At 35.2% G+C, this 22,271-nt stretch overlaps 4 protein-coding genes, 1 long non-coding RNA gene and 1 other non-coding gene across 6 annotated transcripts; 2 read left to right on the top strand and 4 right to left on the bottom strand.

The window, feature by feature from the left end:
* The first annotated feature begins 147 nt into the window (after positions 1–147).
* On the top strand, positions 148–583 carry LOC148918211 (2-alkenal reductase (NADP(+)-dependent)-like). Its single transcript, XM_089050511.1, has 2 exons — positions 148–384; positions 458–583. Exons 1-2 carry the CDS (start codon positions 148–150, stop codon positions 581–583), a joined length of 363 nt encoding a protein of 120 aa, XP_088906637.1.
* A 611-nt stretch (positions 584–1,194) lies between these two features.
* On the bottom strand, positions 1,195–4,218 carry LOC103329289 (2-alkenal reductase (NADP(+)-dependent)-like). Its single transcript, XM_008231736.2, has 6 exons — positions 3,948–4,218; positions 3,673–3,856; positions 3,194–3,360; positions 2,178–2,260; positions 1,958–2,084; positions 1,195–1,693 (listed from the first exon to the last, which is right to left on the bottom strand). The coding sequence occupies exons 1-6, from the start codon at positions 4,170–4,172 to the stop codon at positions 1,442–1,444; spliced, it is 1,038 nt and encodes a 345-aa protein (XP_008229958.2). The 5' UTR covers positions 4,173–4,218; the 3' UTR covers positions 1,195–1,441.
* Positions 4,219–5,404: 1,186 nt separating this feature from the next.
* TRNAN-GUU (transfer RNA asparagine (anticodon GUU)) lies at positions 5,405–5,478 on the bottom strand. The gene has a single exon. It is a non-coding gene; the product is annotated as a tRNA-Asn (tRNA).
* A 164-nt stretch (positions 5,479–5,642) lies between these two features.
* LOC103329354 (uncharacterized) lies at positions 5,643–6,770 on the top strand. Its single transcript, XR_016126331.1, has 2 exons — positions 5,643–5,801; positions 6,149–6,770. It is a non-coding gene; the product is annotated as an uncharacterized LOC103329354 (long non-coding RNA).
* A 682-nt stretch (positions 6,771–7,452) lies between these two features.
* Positions 7,453–10,148, bottom strand: LOC103329288 (autophagy-related protein 8C-like). The gene is made up of 6 exons (XM_089050982.1): positions 10,075–10,148; positions 9,221–9,267; positions 8,421–8,476; positions 8,290–8,342; positions 7,830–7,948; positions 7,453–7,727 (listed from the first exon to the last, which is right to left on the bottom strand). The coding sequence occupies exons 1-6, from the start codon at positions 10,119–10,121 to the stop codon at positions 7,633–7,635; spliced, it is 417 nt and encodes a 138-aa protein (XP_088907108.1). The 5' UTR covers positions 10,122–10,148; the 3' UTR covers positions 7,453–7,632.
* A 4,205-nt stretch (positions 10,149–14,353) lies between these two features.
* On the bottom strand, positions 14,354–18,587 carry LOC103329287 (putative beta-1,3-galactosyltransferase 2). The gene is made up of 11 exons (XM_008231734.3): positions 18,094–18,587; positions 17,665–17,761; positions 17,438–17,511; positions 17,130–17,341; positions 16,939–17,002; positions 16,478–16,550; positions 16,221–16,341; positions 15,858–15,945; positions 15,617–15,742; positions 15,397–15,506; positions 14,354–14,930 (listed from the first exon to the last, which is right to left on the bottom strand). Exons 1-11 carry the CDS (start codon positions 18,201–18,203, stop codon positions 14,782–14,784), a joined length of 1,224 nt encoding a protein of 407 aa, XP_008229956.1. The 5' UTR covers positions 18,204–18,587; the 3' UTR covers positions 14,354–14,781.
* Positions 18,588–22,271: the final 3,684 nt, after the last annotated feature.

The following is a 22,271-nucleotide window of genomic DNA, read 5'->3' as shown; positions in this document are numbered from 1 at the left end:
TTGTACTAAAACTATAAGTAAGTTGTCTATCAAATTTTGTTCGACTAATTGACTCAGTCACTCAAGTCTTATCGTACTGCCAAACTCAGTAAAAGGTGATGCGAAGCTAGACATCTGAGAGAGATCAAACAATGGGTGGGTGAAGAGATGAGAGTATTGGAAAGCAAAGAATGGTACATCGCGTCTTATGCACCTCAAGGTGTTCCAAATTCTGATCATCTCAAGATTCGTACTGCCAAACTCTCACTAGCTCTTAATTCGATCCCCAAATGGCATGCCGTTCTTTTGACCCTCTTCCTCTCCGTTGATCCATACTTACGCAGCAGAATGACTGGCCTAGAAGATGGCCTATACTTGCCCCAGTTCAACCTTTACAAGGTTCACGTATTCAGTGTTGAACATTGAGATCAAATTACTGTTGAGATTAAATGGTTATTGTCTTTGCATGATATTACAGGTTATTATAGCATTTGGGGTTGGAAGGGTAATTAAGTCAAACAATACCAACTACAGTGAAGGTGACATAGTAGCAGCCCTGCCACACCTTTGGCTGAATATTGCGTGGTATCATCCCAATCTATAGTAAGAAAGATTGATCCACATTATGGGATTTCAACGCCTGAGTATATCAGCTTGTTAGGCAAACTTCTCTCCTAATTTATCTCTGTTTCTTTTCGCAATTCCAAATTCTAGCTCGTTTGGTGCATAGAAATGAATAAGCTAGATTGGAGAAATCACTAAATTTAAATATGTTAATATGTGAACCTCATTAAGGTTGAACTGGGGGAAGTATAGGCCGTCTTCTCGGCCAGTCATTCTGCTGCGTAAGTATGGATCAACGGAGAGGAAGAGGGTCTCAAGAACGGCATGCCATTCGGGGATCGAATTAAGAGCTAGTGAGAGTTTGGCAGTACGAATCTTGAGATGATCAGAATTTGGAACACCTTGAGGTGCATAAGACGCAATGTACCATTCTCTGCTTTCCAATACTCTCATCTCTTCACCCACACCACCCATTGTCTGATCTCTCTCAAATGTCTAGCTTCGCATCACCTTTTTACTGAGTTTGGCAGTACGATAAGAATTTAGTGACTGAGTCAATTAGTCGAACAAAATTTGATAGACAACTTACTTATAGTTTTAGTACAAGTATTGAGGCTAAAAAAGAGGAGAGATTTGAGATCTAGCTTTGAATACGAGAATAAATGCTCTCTATTAATTCATAACGTATGTCTTCTTATAACTCATAAGAAATTTTTAAATAAACTTCAATTTGATGGAACCATAACACTCTCAACAAGAAATCATCTTAATTATGACTCAAAAGAAAATTTAGGTCTGGTAGGTCTGAATAAGAGAGCTCTGACGAAGCATTTAACATATTGCATAGAAGTCCCATGACATAGATAATTAGATTCACTTCAACCTACCTATATATTATTTACTTGACTTGGACTATTACTTTTCCAACATTAGAGCTGGTGAAGAGGGATCCTAAACTCTCCAAGAATGTTTCAATTCCATGGAAGATCTTGAGCTTAGAACCAATCTTGCCTTGCTTTAGGTGGCTCTCCATCTCCTTTGCAAAATCCCCAAAACGATGCAAGTATGAACCCACCATGAACCCTTGCATATTCACCTCCTTGCCGATCAAATTCAGCAGATTTCTCACCCCCTCTCTCTCAGTCCAAACCTGCACAAAAATACATGTGAGCTTATTAGCATTTGAGGAACAGACAAATACATATGTGGATATGTAAAATTGTCAATACAACGCGTCTTTTTATGCATGTGAACTTAGGTCATGCTTATATAAATATGTGAAAACTTAGAAAATAGACGATTTTGATCATCAAAATACAATGCACGATGAGCCTTACAAGAGTGCCCCTTAAATAAGGTTTTGCGTGTGTATGTATAAGTGATAAGAAGACAAATAGTAGTATATACCATTTACCTTATTGTAGTCAGATATCATGCCACAAAGAGGGATCTTTGCATTCTTGTTGACATGGTTGAGAACTGCCTCAAGCATTTTACCGCCAACATTGTCAAGGTACACATCAATTCCATTGGGAAAGTAGCTGTATAATTTGCAAACAAATATTCCATGATGCATGCTAGCTTCTCAAACTCATATATAATGCTAACTTATTTATTAGCCAAACAATAATTACTTGCTTAAAGCAGCATCAAAATCTGTCTGTGTGTGGTAGTTGAATGCGTCATCGTATCCGAATTCCTCCTTGAGGAGCCTCACCTAATGAAGAACCCACAAATTATCAACAATCAGAGCAACAAATTATTGTACCATAAAACTGTAGTTTGATTTGATTCTTTGTAAGGCCAACAATGTCTCTCTTTGGAAGCGACCTCATCACGAGGTGTCAATTTATATTTTCTTATTTGTTTTATATTCATCACAAGTCATCTGTTTAATTGTTAGGTGACCAAATTAATAATTGAGAGTTCTGCAATGACTTTTTTACAACCTTTCTCTTTCATTTGATTAGTTAAATGGCGAAAAACCGAATAAAGCGTCAGAAGATCAAAAAAGGTTGTCAATAATTCTCCATTATCATTTGATTAGTTAAAGACTTTGTTCAGTTAAACCTCTTAACATTGATGATTGGTGCAGGAAAAGATTTATACAAATTTATAAATAAATCCAATCCTAGACATGTATTTATAAAAAAAAAAACTCAAACATTATTTAAACATAGAAATACACCCAAAATCAACCCCAAAATCAACAATTGTATATTTTTTTGGTGTGTTTATAAAAGGTTTTTTAGGTTTTAGACATAAAAAAAATTTCATTTTTGGAAAAAGCCAAAGCTTTTTCAAAAAAGACAAAAAAACCACTCAACTTTCAAATCAAAGACATGCAAATGTATTGGATTCCTTAGGAAATCTAAAAATAAATAAAGGCATTTTTGTCCATTTTTGCTTCTTTTAAAATTTTTCTCTCTCTTTTTGCTTTTTCCAAAATGTCCCGTTTATAAATGGGTTTTGAGTGTGTGTAATAATGGGTTTTGGGTGTGTTTATAAAGTGTTTTGGGTGTTGGGTTTTTTTTATAATTTCAGCTCCCATTTTGGACGTTTTAGTGAAACTCCCAAAGATTTATAGTAGGACTGAAAAATATCAATAAAGTATATATTTTCGTGTTTGCTGGGGAATCTAAACACTTACTTTCTCATCTGATCCGGTGCTTCCAATGACCCTGCATCCCCTACGCTTGGCCAACTGTCCTGCATACATTCCAACAGCCCCAGCTGCAGCTGATATGAACACATTCGACCCTGGTTTTGGGTCTGCTATCACCTCAATTCCTACCCATGCTGCAAACCCAGGTACCCCTATAGTATACACACACCATCATTAACCACAAATTTACATATAATCACGTCATAATTAATTTGGTCTTTGCTGAATCAATTAATTTAAGTAAAATCAATTAATGGGGTTTGAATTGGAGATAATAATAAAAAAAGAGGAGAAAAACTTACCTAATCCCGTTGCATTGTCGCTTTTCTTCCAATCTCTCTCTTGATGTCACTTCAAATGAGGAGAGAGATAGAAAAAACGGAGCAATGCAATGTAGGTTGGGAAGTATTTCTCAGAAAACAGGAAAAAAGAAAAAGGAAACAGAGATAAAGAAAGAGAATTGCCTAGCAGACTGATATATTCAGGCAATGGAATCCCATCGTTTGGATCAACCTTTCTTGTTAACAAGTGGGATGGCACCACGCCATATTCAGCAAAGGGTGTGAAGGGGCTGACCACTATGTCTCCTTCAACATAGTCACTGTCTTTTGACCGAATTACCCTTCCGACTCCAAATGTTGAAAGTACCTACACATATAGATTATAGTCCTGAGATGTAATTTTGACATCAATGTTGAAAGTATGTATGTGTTTGTAAAATATGTGATATGAACTGAACCTCATTAAGGTTGAACTGAGGAGCGTATAGCCCGTCTTCTCGGCCAGTGATCCTGCTGCGCAAATAGGGTTCTACGGAGATGAAGAGGGTCTCAAGAACGACATGTCGTTCGGGGATCGAATCCGGTGAGAACGTGACAGTCCGGAGCTTGAGATGATCCGAAGTTGGAACACCTTCAGGTGCATAAGAGGCCAAGTACCATTCTCTGATTTCAACTACTGCCATCTCTCTCTCTCTCTCTCTCTCTCTCTGTACTGGACTGTGTTGTGTTTGTCTTACAAATGCCTGCCGGCCTCTTCCTTTCATATATATTATTAGTGTGTGTGTTACACATGTACACATATTTTTTCGAATAATTTTATTTGTTTTTTTCCCGTCTCGTATTTTACTATATACACTAGAGTCCTGGAAGTTGAATATATATCATATACAGTGAGACATGTCTGTTTTTTTTTTGGTCGAAGAGACATGTCGATTAGGTGGAAACGAATTAAATTTAATGTACAGAATCACCTTCTGTGGTGTATATGCATTGGCATTGCCAAGATAGGTCTGTGGTAGGTAATGTTTGTCATTACCTTTATGTACGGATGAAATACAAATTAAATGGAGCTAAAAGGGAAGAGGGAGGTTGAATTTTTTAAAGTTTTGAATGTGGGAAACTTTTTACTCTGTTTTAGTATTCTGGACGTAAGGCCATCTCCAACCTTTAGACTCAAATCCAAAATATCCCCTCAAACCTCTCCCAACTCAAGAAAATGAAGGATCCAAAATTTGGAAAAACTCAAATTTGGACCCAAATATGGGTCAAAGTATTACATGAACCCAATACTATTCACTGGACCCCATGCTGAGGTGGCAGAGTCCATGTGCTTCTGAAAAATGGTGGGATCCGAGCTACTTACATGGTTTGATGGGCTTGTTTGTGGCATGGGCCACGTGTCGGTACTAGGTGAGAGAGCCGTTGGGCTTTGGCTGTCTCCTTTTTGGAAAAAAAAAAAATCAAATAGTATCGATTGGGCCAACATGCTGGCTGTGTTTCATTTATGTTGTGTTTTTTTTTATATGTTGTGTGTTTACTTTTGAAATAAAATTAAATTTATGGAATTTCAAATTTTAAAGGTCAATTTGTTCAAAAAATTAAATTATGATGTTATTTAAAAAGATTAAATGAAGAAAAGTTATCCATTAAAAAAAAATAGACTTAAACATTTTTAAATAATTTAATAAAGTTGCGGACTTAAAATTTGAATCCAGAGGGTTGGAAGAAAAAATTATTTGAGTCCGAGCAAAACTCCAAATAGTTACTTTTTGGAAGGGGAAAATTTGAATTTAGCCCCTCATAAGTTGGAGAAGACCTAAGAAAAGATGCTTAATAAACTTCAAACTGGAGGAATCAAAATTCTTCTCATAACAAACAAAGATCGAAAAAGAAATGAATCGAAAAAAATAAGAAGCGCTAGAAGGAGGGCTCGAACCTCCGACCTTGTGGTTAACAGCCACACGCTCTAGCCAACTGAGCTATTCCAGCTTCTTGTTCACATCACTGTTCAAATCAATTATAAGGTAAACCCAAAGAAAGCGAGCTCTGTTATAGAAGCGTTTTCAAAAAATTTACCATAAGTGTCACCACAATTAATATGAAGATATGAATCAATTAATTAAAATTAACATGTGTGCCATAATCCCCAAAAATCTGCAACGTAATTTCTCAGAAACAAGTCGAGCTTTCTTGCTGTATATAAAAGGTATGAAAATATGAGTGAGCAACACCAATTACTCGTAGCTTAAGGGCCATTGCCAGTCCTGACAAGTCACACAACTTCTCTGCGCTTTTGTTCTCACATCATCAAGGTACTGTCACTCTCTCTCTCTCTCTGTATGTGGTTGTGTTTTGTGGGTTTTCTCCATTGCAACCAAAAGATGAGGGTTGCAGCATAAATAGATAGATAGACAGATAGATAGAGGCCTATATGCTGTCAAAACTGGTATACTTGTTTGGAGTTCTGTATGTTTCAAATCCATCCCTATTTTCCTGTCAAAGAAAACTAGTTGTCATATTTGGTACTATACATCATACATGACATGTTGTATAGAAGTTTAGTTTCTGATTATATGTACAAAATTTCGAATGTTGTGGTGACCACATTGACTTTCACACGTCTAAACTGAGATTTCTCTCAACTAACAAAAATTGCAAGGACTATGGAATTCTTTGATGAACTTGCCACCTGGGCTGAAGAAACTATTGCCCATCACGAACCGGCTCCGGAACAACAATATGAATACCATCAAGAGTATGAACCATATCAGGAACCACAACAATATCAGGAACCAGAACCCTATCATGAACCTGAACCCGAACAAGAACAGAATGATGAGCAGGCTGCAGAAGAGGAAGCAGAACAGAATGAAGAGCAGCCTGCGGGAGAGGGAGAGAAAGAAGAAGGGAGGAGAAGCAGCAATAGCAAGAAGCATGTGAAAAGTGTAGTAGCAGCAGCATCAGCAGCAGCATTAGGACTTGGAAAAGCCAAGGTGGGTGCTGAGAAGGCCAAGGCAAAGATCAAGGGTAAAATCAATTGGGTCAAAGATAAGTGCCACCACAATGACAATGTCTCCAAGTGACCTAATATATATGTCCATCTTTACAAGCTGATGAAGAGCGTGGGGTGTAGCTGGTTCCAAGTGCAGTAATTTGTTTTCCTTTTTGCCAAAAATAATGATTATTAGATGGATGAAACTCGTTTTCATTGAAAGTTTGATTCAAGCTTGGTTTACATTAACATTTCAATTGATTCGAATTCAACTGTCATTGTTAGTTTAGCATTGCATCTATGTTTTATAATTTGGACACAAATTCGTCACTCGATTTTGATTTACTCATAACTCCTAATGCCTTGTTTTCCACAACATCTCACGATTCACATGTATACTCATAAACAAACTTCCAAATTTGATTTGTTACTATTTTTATCAATCATAAATCAGAAAAGTGAAAATATGGACGAGAATGAATGAGTATGAAATCAACTATTCCCCTAATCAATTTAATCCCTTGATTTTCAATTATTGAATTACGAATTTTAATGTGAATGTCTCTAATATCCATATAAACACAATACTGCTTTTATTCCCAATGTTACAAAAGAGTCAAGTTACTTTAATCTATTCTAAACCATGGAAGGGAGATTCAAAGTTACTTTAATCTATTCTAAACTACGGAAAGGGGATTCGAACTCAGGTGCATAATCAAAAGCACATAAAAAGGTGGTGATTAGATGTGAATTTCAGGTTTTAGTGAAGGTAGAAACAATATCTTTATCGTTCAATGGGAATTTGTCCCAAGATTAAGAAAGGAACAGGGGACAGTGAATTAATGATCATAAAAGGGCAGCCTCACGAAGAATTAGGGCAGTAATTTTATTTTCTTCAAACTAAATTTCATTTTCATTTTTGTTGAAGAGTTAAATTGGATGGCAAGTTTTGCAAAGAAAAGAAAAAAAGCTTACGAGTGAATTGGGGATCTAATTACGAACACACAAAAACGCACACATTGTCATCTACTTACAGAACATAAAGGGTCATCAATCCAAAACCAAGAACATGTCTCAGCAAGTGCATCATCAAACTACTGGACAGAAAGATAATTTACAACTCCTTGAACTTGTTTTATTGTTCTGAGTTTTCAGAATGTCCCAAATGTGTTCTCCCCGCTGTAGGTCATGTAAAGGAAACCGTCTTCATCCTTATTTTCCTCGTAAATTGCAGACAGCATAGCCGCTGCAACAAAACAACAAAGTTACCTGATTATACTGTCTTAAAATATCATATATCAGTATTGGAAAAGAAGAAAAAAAACCACAATAGAGGATTTTATCTCACCTGTGGGTGGTAAAATATTCTTAACAAAAATGAAAATAGCCTTCTCAGGACCGAGCTTGATCCTTTTCCGAACCACATACACGAACTGGCCAACAGTCAGATCAGCAGGCACCAGGTATCTGCATTCAAGCAAACCCGGAACAAATAATTTTATTACTTGTTATGCCAAAAATTCAAAACATCTGGGAGTAACACAGGACCCTATAGATCCGCAACCATTTTCAAATTCATACTTCAAACTTTAAATAGCTTGTAGTTACTACACAGTTATGACTACAAGAACCCACGAAGGGTGGACATGGCAAATGATCACTTGGACTAATTAGAGCGCAAAAACATCAATGTAACAGACAAAATTAGCGCTATGTCTACGATATCCAGACTCCAGAGATGTCACAGATAGAAGCAAAGAAGAAAGCTGTTGTTAAAATGTATACGACATGAATAAGAAATGACTCACTTTTTCTTGTCAATTTCTGGCACGTCACTCTTCTCAGCCCTTTCCACGACCACCTGCAGCAGTCAATGAGTTACAGACCAAAATAGAAGAGAAACACACACAACTGCAATGACAACAAATAACAATCATACTGGAATTCTGTCAGGATACTTCTCTCTTATGCGAGCAGCTTCTGCTTGTCTCCTTTCTGGCATGTACGAAGAGACGAACTTTAAACTTCAATACGGATTAAGAGATAATTGTTTCTTAAAAGAAGTTAAATAAGTATTTAAGAAATGGAACTTGACCATAAATAAACAATCTACTCGATTGGCAATACAACGGTTCTTTCCCTAATTACTATGTAAAACTACATATACCTTAAAGAACAACATTCAAAAGAAAAGACTAAGCATGATAAGACATAATAATCAACAATTTCTAAATAGAACTTGTGACGGTTTAATTTCGCTTTTTCGACAATTTCTCAGCTACCAAATCATATACACCAAAATTCAGTGACCATGTATTTCTACATAGAACTTGTAACTCTTTCCTATATTTATTTATATTCATGGGCAGCCAAAGCATATAACAAACGTAATAGGCTCAAGAACAAAAATCAACTGCTGCGATTAAAACCCAGATGGGAAAATAGAAAATTCCAGGGTACTTGGATTTTGCCTTGCAGGTTTCAAGAGCTTCATACGAACACTACAAAATTCAACACTACAATTCTATACCTAATTTATTATTTAAGTTATCCTGCAACCACAAGAAATTAGGGATTGAAAGATAAAAACTTTCGGGTGATTTAGGCAGAATTTCCACAGAAGCACAATGTTACAAATATAGGGCCCCTAATCATCAACAACAATTCTGAAACTAAAGGAAAAACGAAATAATAGAACGAAATTCTTTTGAAAAATTTCTTCTAAAATAGAAAACGAACCGAGAGGGTGCTCCATCTTGAACGCGCTTTTGGCCATGGGAACGATTCTGCAATCCCCAAAATATCGACGAACAAGAGCAGTAGGGTTTTAATAAGTGGTGAGATCAATTAAATAAAAAATTTAATAATCAATTGAAATTTATTGGTTACCAAATTGGAGAGAGATCAATGGGTGAGCAAGCCTCCCAACCTAAAGCGTGTGCAATAACTATAAACCAAAGATTTTTTTTTTTTTTTTTATAATCTTCTTTCAACGAACAGAACAGTAAGTTTTTTCTATTTATTACTTTTTAGTTTTATCAGAATGTTACGAAAGAGTTAAAAATAGTATTACTATATATATACATGAGATGAATCAACACACTGTTGGTAACAGAATAACATGACTTATAAACAGTTGCAAAGGAACGAACACTCGTAGAGTAACAACTTAAAACAGTTGCAAAGGAACAACACTGACAAAATAACATATAATCAAGTCACATAACTCATGTATGCATAATATGTATTAATATCTATGTTACTCCAGTTCACATACTACACGTGATCATTCATTCAATCAACTTCACATATTTATTTGGTAGTATTATTCGTTCCCGCATTTTAGTAAATTTAGATTTTCTTTTAAAATTCAAAACTAAATAAAGAGCAAATTTGTCCATTTTGGCTTCTTTTACAAAATTTCTCTCTCCTTTGGATTTTTCCAACGTCTCCCTTTCGTTTTAGAAAAACTTCACATATTTGAAAATTGTCCTAGGAAAAAAAGAATTTTAATGATTTTTCTAGAAAAGAAAAGGGGAAACTATTGGGCCAATACAGATATGGTGAGTAACTGACTCATTGAGGTCCAGTACCTGATTACAATTGGATCAGTAATCGGCCGCATCTTATGAAAGCTCATATATACTCCACGAGAACTTGTTCCGCACTTCAAATGGCATAGCCCCATTACAAGAAATAAAATCTATACAAAATCTAGGACATCTTTACCAATTCTCATCCAACCCTCATGGTATATATAAAAGACATGATCTATTATGTCAAGAATAGATAGGAAATGTGATGCACAATGATACATCTCATCACAATCTCAATTTTAAAATGACATGATATATCTCACTCTTGTATTAATGTTCGATCACATCATAACAAATCCCATCTACTCATTTTGAATACTCCACAACGTCATTGACACTCAAATGGCATGAACTCGTTAGAGGGAAGCATACCAAATATGCTTAAAATTAATTAATTAATTATCAATGCAAAATTCATGCAAATTTGAGATTGGATCGAGAGTTAATTGTGATCATTAAAGGAGACCCACTTATTATATATGATAGGTGTAGATGTGGAATGGGATTTGCAATGACAGGTCAAGATGGAGTTGGGTAGGTTTGTCAATCGTATCATCACTATCTCAATATTAAAATCTTAGGTATTCCGCAACATAACTCATCACAATCGACACATCTTGACTTGATAGGATGTGGTATATATATAGACACGTTAAGTTATGATGTGGTATATATATCGACAACCTACCCAACTTCATCACTATGTCAATCGTTTCATCGATTTTGAATGAAATTTAACTAAGATTTTAATATTAGTTGAATCTCAGTCATCAAATGTAATAAAATTAAAAAAGCCAACTTATTATTATGTCAAGTACAAACATGGAGTTAATGACACATTAAGATGGGGATGTGATGTGAAGTGACACGTTAATATTGAATGTGGTATATACATACATGTTAAGATGGAATGTTATATATATAGACACGTTAAGATAGGATTTGGTATATATACTGACACGTTAAGGTGGAATGCGGTATGTAATGACACGTTAAGATGAAATGTTATATATATAGACACGTTAAGATAGGATTTGGTATATATACTGACACGTTAAGGTGGAATGCAGTATGTAATGACACGTTAAGATGGAATGTGGTGTGAAATAACACGTTAAGATGGAGAATGTTAAGATAGAATGTGGCATATACCAACACGTTAAGATAGAATGTAGTATATAATAACACGTTGAGATGGAATTGGTGATATCTCTCAACTGCATCACAACAAAACCTCCATCGTATCTTATCAAATCCCATATACTCATCTAGAGTACTCCACAACGTCATCCACTCTCCAAACGTCACCAACTCGTTACATAAAACATGCAAAATATAACTCCCCCTGCCTCAAGAAATCTTCATAACATAGACAGAAGCAGTGATGGATGGACATCTGAGATTGAGATGCATACTGGTATGCAAACAATTTGTGGTAGACTGGTTTCGGAATCGCAGAAGTGGATCGCAAAAGACATTGTTATAGAATTGAATTTACAAAAGTTACTTAAAAGGGTATGTTGATCTTTTCACCTTTAATTTTTAATTAAAATCAGCTTCTTTTTATAAGGTTTGTTTTCAAAAGAAATCCTTGTTTGCAACTCATGTTGTTCATCCTCGTTTGCAAATTGCAACAAACCCGAAGCTAATTAAGAAGTTTCAAGGTCAGAGAAATCATTACTTTGTCTAATTTGTCTACACTCAATATTTATTTGTTATTATTTTATTTTTTTGGGGTGGCGCTTCTGGATCTTAAAAAGTTGACAGGGGCAACTCATCTTCATCAATCTTTTGGCAAGTCCTTTCCTTGCAAAGTTGCCCATAAATCTTTCCACATTGTGGACAACTTTTTCCCATCTCTGACCTCTCACCTATACAATTTTGGGGTCTCACTACAAAGCCCATAGAAATAGAGTCCTTGATCAAATGATGGCAATTTGACAATTAGAATTAGGTCTGCAGCTAAACAAAACGTATGGCACGTTTACATGTATAGGACTAGTAGGCGTCTAGGCAGCTCTGCCTTGTTTGGCCTACAAAGTTCATTAATGCACACATTGCATTGCAGAGAGGGAGAGGGAGAGGGAGAGGGAGAGAGATACCTTTTTCCTAAAGAATTGCAGGCAAATAACATTTGAAAACACTAAAAAAATATGCATTTGTAGGGAAAGAGTTTGAATTGAATCACACAACCTATTACCTACGAAGTGTTGCTAATAGATAGAGAGGTTCATGGGATGGGAGATGTAATGGTAAAAGGTACAACACATAACCAAACCAAACCAAAAGCTCCAAAACAAAACAAAGGTTCTCTCCGTTTGATAAAACATAACATAAATGCGGATTGAACAGAACGAACATCTCTCTTCCCCTACCCCATCATCCATAAATGCACACATTTAAAGCCCCAGATTTGTGTCCGTGAACTTTTTTTTTTCCCGATTCTTGTACCTGGTTTTAAATTAATATTCTCAACTTCCTTTGTTGTGAGGTGGTTGGAAATTTTAATGCAACTTCTTCAATGCTACCACACCACTAGTGGCCAAGCCATCTCTCTTTGTTGGGCATTACCTTCTTAAAGAGACGTTCACCTCTCTCTCTCTCTGCTGCTCTGCATTATTAATACGTTCATGTTGTTCTCCACCACCCCATGCCCATTTCCAAATTGCCTTCTTTCTCTCCTTTTTTTCCCTCATTTATTTGTTTTTGATAACCCAAATAAACCTTGTTGGAGTCTACTTCGATAGTTTTGTTTGTGATATATAATCTAGCCTGATACGGTTTGGAAGTGACCATTTGCTCTGTTCCTTCCAAACCATGTATTTCATTTCATTTCTGCTTGCAGTCTTTTCTTTTTCTCTCCGTATTTTGTTTTGTTAGGATAAAAACGAAAAGGGTTTGTTTTGTAGCTTATTTTGTGAAAAGATATTTGCTTTTTGTTCTTTTTTTGCCATCCAATTGAACCTTGTTGCTACACTTTGTTTGATTTATGGCATATAATCTAAGCTTGATATGGTTTGGAAGTGATCGTTTCTTCTGTTTCCTTCCAAAACCATAGACTTCATTTCACTTCTGCTTACAACATTTTATTTTTTCTCTCTGTCTTTTGCTTTGTTTGTGTAAAGATGAAAAGGGTTTGTTTGTTTTGTAGCATAGTTTCTGAAAAGATACAAGGAAGCCAAAGAGGTAAGAGATGGATCGGTTTAACGGGATATTGGTCCGGTTCAATAAGAAAGCAGTGCTCTAAGTGCTTGAGCTCTGCTTTTTGATTGAGCCGTGCCAATATCACGTGCCACTGTTCCTTTATTATTCTACCTTGCTGCCCCCATCATGCAGGATTTCAAGGTATATATACACTTTCTCATTTCTAGCCTAGAATTTTCATTTCTGGTTATTGCATTTTGTTTGGTAAAGTTTCTCTCACTCACTGGCCTGCAGTAATTTTTAGACGTCTGATTGCTGGTTTTAACAGCAAACTTTTGACCACTTTATTGCATGTAGACAAATTTTGTTGAGTTTTCTCACATACCTTTAACCACACAAGTTTAGGTACTTTGAATCATTTGCTGTTTTCTTCATAATGGCCTTCTCCTCTCATGTTCATATCTAAGGTTTATCAAAATGATCTTGTGTGCTACTTCTAGATATTGAGATTACTGCAACTCATATTATTCTGCATCCGAAGAAGTAAAAGAAAGGCACAACCTGCTGTGGTGAAGTTTCTATGCTTTTCCTTTTGGGTTAAAATGTCCCGATAAAAACTCTCTGTATTTTGGACAATGTCCTAAGGATTTTCTATCTAATGAAGCTAATGGAGTTGTACCTTTTTTTTTCTTTTTTTTGGTGGAAGATACAGCTGAGAGTTCCCATACTGTAAAATCGTGGCAAATATTCTCATATCTCATAATGTAAATGAAGTAATTTTCATTTTTCTCTGACTTTTCTTAATTAGCATCCAAGGAAAGTTTGATCTTATCTCTTTAGTCTTTATAAAGAGATAACTTGGAACTATCAATTTGAGCATATCAAAGATTCAAAGTAGCATGAAAGCAACATTTCAAAGTTTCATCCATGCAGCAACTTACAAGTTAATTACGCCCAGTTACTTCTTAAGATTCTTTTTCATACTGGAAAAGAAAAGGAAAATGTCAGATTAGTCCTTGATGTGTCCTGTTGGTTTTATTTGAATGTTTGACTGACAACAGGAGTTACAAACTCAAAACAAGAGCGGTGGAGCCAGACTGTCAGATGAGTCACAAGAAAACTGGGAAAGAGATGAATTCAAAATAATATGTTCATCATATCATATAATTCAAATTCTTAATTTCATACAGAGGAAACAAGATTGTACAAGAAAGGCAGAAACAGCTCCCACAAAGATATGCATTTATTGTGCATTTGATGCCATAGAACTGTAACTTACAAGTTGGCTCTTCAAGCCTCAAAGAATTTTGTATGGGGCCCTATTTTGGCTGCTTCAGTGGCCAATATCCTCTATTAAAATGGAAGATGGTCCACATAGCAAGGCTCTCTCTCTCTCTCTCTCTCTCTCTCTCTCTCTCTCTAATCTCTCTATTTTGATATTGTAACTCTCTATACTTAGTACAGAAACTGGAAGAAAAAAAAAAAGCTAGCACACCCGCCTTTATACTGAAGCTGAAAAATCTTCCTGAGGTTGGAAGAGCTCCAAGCTGCCTCTTCCTCTTAGAAAGAAGCACTCCACAAAGCGTTCTCACCTTCCCCGCACCGTCGATGGACTTCCTTGATTCTCTCAGCTGACCTACAAATCCCGCTGCAACTCCAATCAAATGAAGCAACACAGATGTTGCCCGCCTGGGCCTTCCACTCACAATCTGCAGCAAACAAGTTGAACTAAAACTTTAAATAACTGTACAATGAAACAAATTTGTGACCTTATTTTTACACCCAAATTTATTGATTTTTGTGAACTTATTCTGCTTATGAAGAATCTGAAACCTCACCACCGACCATGGGGTCCACTAAGGGGTAACACAGTCTTGGTCCCATTATTATGGTTCCAGTACCTCCACAGTATTATAGTAAATTACATACATTACCGTACTTGACCTGTTTTTTACCCTCTGGAAAGTGAGCAGTTAATATTATATCTAATTTTGATTTTTTTGTCAAATAAATCTGTCATAAAGAATATTACTTAAAGTGGAATTCACTCTGCTTGTGCAATATCTGAAACAGTATTCTTCAGCAAGACAAGTTATTGCGCCCAAACAAGACCATTTTCTTTTCAAATCATTCCTAAGTTACCAACATAATAATTTTGAATTAGACAAGACTTACCAGGTGGGGTGCCACAACACAGTCTCCTATCGTCAATATGCTGCACATCAAGTCCAATAAACCAAGCTCCCAAAGAGACATCCTCGTTAGCGTACCTGTGTAGGACATGCCTGAAAAATGCATACAAAATTAGCATCACAAGTGCAAGAAGATAGAAGAAAATCTTTCAAACGGATACATGTATTTCAACATCTATCAGTGCATAAAGCTTGAAGCTTACTGGTTTATTGATATATACGTAGCCAAATCCTTTGAAATGGCATATAGCTGTCCTGTAGCATGACGGAAATACTTGTTTCCAGGTTCACCAAATTTCCAATACTCTGGTTCATGGTATCTCACTCCCCTGTATCACCAAATAGCCAGTCAAGGAGTCAGAAGTCAATTACTTTCTTAACAAATATCTGAACATCAGAGGAAACAAAAGAAAATGAATAAACTAATTACAGGTGCTGGCTTACTTTTGTGCTAGAACAGGACCAGATTTCATGCATCCAATGTACAGGCGCTGTTTCTTTCGGTGTCTGACTAGAGTTTCTCCTAGTGTCGCTGCAAGCAAATTGAAAACAGATGGGTTTAATGAGATAGACGATTAGATAATATAGACATGAAAGTTCATGAATTGCTCTAACAAGACTAGATACGCCGAAGTTGGCTCTCCGATAATATCTTTCACACTTAAAAGAACAGAGTCATTTTGCATAAACTACCAATTCCGTAAACCTTGTATCCATATGTTTCTTATTTCTTTTAGTTTTTATGTCATTGCGCACAAAGGTACCTTAGAAAATCTATTTGTCATGTTCAGCACAATTTTAAATTACCTATATTTACATGGACATCATCATCAACTTTGACATAAAAATCTGCATCCCACGTAGCAACAGCAGTAGCAAAATATATCTTTGTCTTGGCAGACAATTCAAGGTACCCTTCAACATGGTCCTGTGCAAGAGACATAGATAGGAAGTCACAATCTATTCTTTCAGAGTCAAAATAATGAAAATTTTATGTTCAAATAAGCTGTAAGCATACATGTGGAAACAAGGGGACAAGAACAAGATTAACTAAGACGCATTACCAGCCTCAGGAGATCTCCATGCTTTCTGTCCTCTGCTTCTACAGCTCTGTCTAGAATACCTCCAGACGTGGCACTAGACAAGGAGGGGAAAAGCTTGTAAAATTATACCATCCAAATAAATCCATGACCTAGGACTTTTGTGATGGTTATTAAGTTGAACCTACTATGGAGTCTCGAAATTTATTTTAATATATACAACGATATTTTGGTTTATGATTACATCTCGAAAGGACTTACTCAAAAAAAGTTCACACTTTTCATGAAAATAGAGTGTCAATGTTACGGAATTGCATGAGATTGTAAACAGGGAACCATGGAATTCTTGGCTTACATCAGCTACAACTGAATGGGAACCGATGCATTGATGAATAAGTATTCTACTGTCTTGCAGCCTAGCAGATTAATGGCATAATGTCTTCCTATCCAACATTAACTAGCAAGAAAAAAGATTAAACACTCACCCATGACCAATGACGAAACGAATGATGATACCCTTCTCTTCCTCTAGCCTTTTTCTTTTCTCGCCTATATTTCATGTTTTTCAGAAGCAAAAATAATCAGACAACAACTATAAACAAGCAGCCAGAATAGCATAGCTAAAATCCATTACAGAACAGCAATGAAGAAATTAGGAAATTGATTTATGAATTACCTTGTGGCATCCATGTAGCACGAACCGAATCTCTTCTTTTACGGCTGCTAAAAGCAGTATTAATTCCAACAACCATTAAATACCTTCTCTTCCGGGATGAATCAGTGGTCTTCGAGTCTCCTGATAATGGAGAGCCGCTACGTATAGACTCCTGTGTTGCCCTTGCTGCGGCTAATTCCATCTCTAAATTTGATATAGTCTTATCTAATGTCCTAATTCAACATAACATCCAAGAATAGTTTCCAATTAGGATACTTAGAAACCAAAGCTTACAAAATATCATGTGTTTGTGTGAGAGCACAACTTACTGTATAGCATTATGAGTCTTAGAAACCTCCCCAAAAATGTCCTTATTTTCGCGCTTTACCTCCTTCTGATGTAACTAAATGTACCAAATCAGATTGACACAAAAGAAAGTTTTAGATGAGGAACATGGTATAACAATCCAATATAGGTAAAGAAAGAATTTCTGATAGAACAGCTTGTTAAAAAATCTCGCAAGGATATGAAATCAAGTAAGAGATGAGACAATTACAGCTTTTGGGTTGCAACCCTCTGAAACTAATTTTAATTGTTCTTCCTCCATAGCTGTTCTCCGTGTGATACCTTTATTTTCAGGAACAGTCCACATCCTGCAACCGGTATATAAATTTTCATTAAAATGTTACGAAATCTCAACAACTACATGTTTCAGCGTCAAAGTTAAGCAAAATATTTTCTAAGAAGTTGCTGAAAATAACCAGAAATACATAAGGCCTGAAAATTCAGAAACACCCAGCTAAGTAGAACATATCTAAATCTAGCATCAAAACCAAAAACGACTATTCGATCATAGATCTCAAAATAGAAAGGTACCAATAAACAGTCTTAATTGAGTTACCGCTTTAGGAAACTTGCTCAAATTCATAACAGAAAAGGCAAACAACAATTTGTACAAAGTGAAACTAAAAATTGGAGAGAATACCTATTGGTGAAGAGCATTCCAGCACAGAAGCAGCCTAAACAAAGCAAAAGGGTCCATTTTTTTGAAATAACACTTCTAGGAGATGGCTCTCCTCTGCTTTTCCAAGACATGTTGCTCCCAATTCTCTTCCTACTTCCAAAGCTAGTAGCTTATTGAAGAAAAACCCATGAAGAATATGGGCTTAATTGACAAAATGGAAGAGAACCCAGAAGCAGACAAAGGCCAAGTGCTTGGAAAATGGAAGAGGAACCAGGTTTGAAAGTGAGCTTTAGGTACAAGATTTAAGGTAGAATAGGGGAAGAGAATCAGAACAGAGTGCTGTGTTTTCTTTTAACTTGTCATTTGTATTGTTCCTTTCTTTATCCTTTTGCTTTGCTTTGCTCTCTCTCTCTCTCTCTCTCTCTCCAGAAACTCTTCTTCGCAGGCAAGGGACGTTGAACAGAAGTGAGATGAGACTCACTAACTGCCCGGTACTTAAATCTAAATTACCAAACGGTACTTGTCAGACCTTCCTTTATAAATGAGCACCGTAACAGCTCCTGAAATGACAATACTAGCCTTGAGCATTTCTTCTTTCTCTCTCAATTTATTTTCAGTTCTTATTCCTCTCCCTAATATATATTGGGTAGTAGGACCACGTAGACAGCGGGCATGTTCTCCTCACTGTGTAATCACATGGAAAAATGTGGTATTAGGTTCACGTTTCGCATTGTGACATGTACATATATAATGGTTTCTTTTGATTTAGATGATACTATCTCAACAAACTTGTACATCTATTAAACGGTAAACAGTGAGTGTATAGTATGTTATTAAACCGTGAATTGAGTCGATGAGGTCTAGCTTAGTGAAAAACGATATTGACTTTCATACTAGTAATTTTGGGTTTGAACCTCATTGGCACCTTGATAGTTTGTGTGTGCGAAACTCTTCTTTCCCTTTTAGTTTAAACTATCGTTTGTACTAAAAACAATTATGAATCAAGATAACTAAATATATGGATGAAATAATGTATGAGACTGTGGTTTTGATTCGCAATGTGTTATGCATATTTGACATAAAAAAATATTAGTTACAAGTGATCTATAACAAAGAGCTAAGTGCACTAACAAAATTGGATGAATCTACGCAGAAATAATTAAAATTAAATGCCGAAAATATAGAAAAACATATCATAATGTATTTAACTAGAAAATAGATTATGCTCCTGCGAAGGTCTTAGCTATTCATTACAGAATACATATACATGCATTTCTTGACATAAGAACATCCAGTGGGCTACTTAAACTACTTTATTAGACAAATTTTAGAGAGGAATTGGAAAAAATACAACTTCAACCAGACTCCCTATCCACCTCCTAAAATAAGGAGACATCTAGGAGCTCCTAAATCTGAGGAGAGAGAAATGACTATTTGTTTTATACATACATATAGTCTAAACTTTTAATCAATATTAACAATTTTGTTTTATAGAGATGGATCAATCACATTGAATTTAAAATAATTATAGTATTTATGACCCCCTAAATTAGGGAGTATGATTGGAATTCATGATTGGAATTCAAATTTTATAAAAAAACTCATAAAATAACTTTTATGTATTTTTAGCTACATTTTAACTGAAAATTAGGAAGCACAATTGTAGATGCTCAGTTGACATACTTGTAGGAGCGTACACGTTGACATTTTTCTGTAAATGCATGTTGTCCTACTTCGTTTTTAAACCACGTAGTGTTAGTTGACTTAAACAATAAACATACGACCAATACAACGTATAAAACAATTGGATCAATGAGCAAGTGTTTGTTAAATAACTATTAGTAGTTAATAAACCCACATCTAGATCTCAAGTATTTGTGGTGATCATAAATATGTACACTATGTGTGAACAACTCATCGTGCAAACACAAATGATTGCCGTTTAAGGTTTTATATTGACTTTCTAATTTTTCATACCATGGTTTAGGTTTAGCATCATCTCCATCTGCATATATCCTATAATTAATCCGCCGAATTGGACAATTTCAAACTCTCCCGATGCATGTGGTTTTCAACAAGAAATGCCCATGGCGCCTCAAACATATATACTTCTAAGCTCATTATGTTTTTGCCAGTGAGCCAGGATTTTGGTTAAATTAAGTCTCTAATCAATATTCTATTAAAAAGGTTTAAAGTTTAAACCTAGTTTGCATTTTCCCGTATAATATGCAGGTACGTATTTTTTAAAAATATTTCCGTTTTCCATACACATATGAAAGACTCAATAAAATACATGTTTTTAAAAAATCAAACATGCAATACATGTATTATACAAGTATATACATATTCTTCACTTTAATACACGTGTTTTTTTACAAAATTTTCAATAATAAAGACAAATTTCCCTTATTATACACGTATTATTTATATATTATTAAATAAAAATAATATATATTGTAAATTTTAAATATATTATATTAAAATATTATATAGTGGCTGAGAGACACTCAAAATAAAATAAAATAAAAGAGTGGTTCATGAATCATGAACGGAGATTTGTGACTGTATCAGTAGTTTAAATTTTAATTAATTATTAAAAAAATTCAAATTGAGAGGAAAGAGACAATTAATTAACATTTATAAGAACTCTCTAATGAGCTGATGACGTGATAAGAAACCTGGTTTATACAAAAAGAGAAGCCCAAGCACCGAGTTAGGCTGGCCACTGGACCTCTCATCACTACTCACTTACGGGAAAAGTAGCCACGTGCACGTGAACAGATCTAGCAGCATGTTACGTGGCAAGCTCTCGCTTCCTTGGTCCCCATCCATCCTGTCCATTAATCATGTGACATGTAATGTTCTGACTCACGTGGAAACTGCAAAGTCTGCATGGTGGTAGGGCCCACGCATCACGTGTTATTATTGATTATTCCCGCGTTAGATTTTACGACTCCTCAGCCGCAGGGACATCCTCTTCGCGTTTCAGGAGAGGAGGAAGATTAATTAGATGAGTTTTAATTTAATTTAATGTGTTGGGATAAAGGTTCTTGGAAACATGTATCTCGGATTTACCCCACAAAATAATTTGAATCTTGAGCCTTTTTTTTTTAATGGAAAAAAAATTTCAGATTTAAGATTCAATTTTGTGGGAAGTCTCGATATTGGTCGGTTTGGACGTATTAAGAAGCTCATCAGATCTTGGAGTTGGATATTTGTTTCATAATTAATTAGGTTTATTATTAAGTTTTATACAGATGTTAAGTTCAAGAAATACTCATATATTACTTCCATAAACAGTGAATCAATCATGTTAATGAAAAGTTCTATGTTTTTTTATGCAAAAATAAGTTAATTAACAAAATTTAGATTCACAAGGACATGCATGTCCGAAGATCCAAATCATAAGAGTTAACAACAGAAAGAGGTAGGCTACCGAGTGACTTGAGGATTTGCAGTTTGTTAATGAAGAAGAGAGAAAGAAAAATATATTGAAGACTCATATGGTCCTATATGGCTTTCAATTAATTTTATGTGTGTCGTGAATCAATTTGGTCGCTCATGAAATCTATATATAAAACAAAAGGCAGAGAATGGTAAAACTTTCAAAATACCAAAAAATGTCATTCGTTAATGCAAATATTAAGAGTTAAAATTATTAATTAAATGAGGATAATATAGTAAATTTACACTTTTTTATATTAAAAAAAATTAAAATGAAAAATAAAATAAAATAATGGATCCTATTTTTATGGAACATAACTACCCATTATCTTTTATAATTTTAAAATAAATTTAAAAAAATTTAAAAAAAACCTATCGCAAACACGGAAGCGTGTGCATAGAGACTAGTAGTAAGAATATATCACTTTCTTGACCCAACAAAAATAAAAGAAATTATTGTTGTGATAATGAACCTATTTGGTTCTCAAATTTCTTTCTGGTATTAGTATGAAAGTGAGATATGATAAAGTTATGTGGATCTTCAAAGTAAATGTGGGTTATTTGTTGAATTATATCTTTCAACTACTTTTAAAAGTGTGAAGCTGTCCCAATGGAAAGTAGTGACTTGTTTATCACCTTGTTGAATAGATTTTCCTTTTCTTTTTTGCGTTTCCTTGGTTGGTTTTCACTTTCCATAGTTCCGACAGGATGAACTTTTTTGTCTTTAGAGATATAAGAAAGAAAAAACAGAAGAG

The sequence above is a fragment of the Prunus mume genome, linkage group LG4, assembly GCF_029339155.1.
Source record: "Prunus mume cultivar Tortuosa linkage group LG4, ASM2933915v1, whole genome shotgun sequence".
Taxonomy (NCBI): domain Eukaryota; kingdom Viridiplantae; phylum Streptophyta; class Magnoliopsida; order Rosales; family Rosaceae; genus Prunus; species Prunus mume.
The sequence above is the reverse complement of the archived record's forward strand: the minus strand, read 5'-3'. Positions and strand labels throughout refer to the sequence as shown.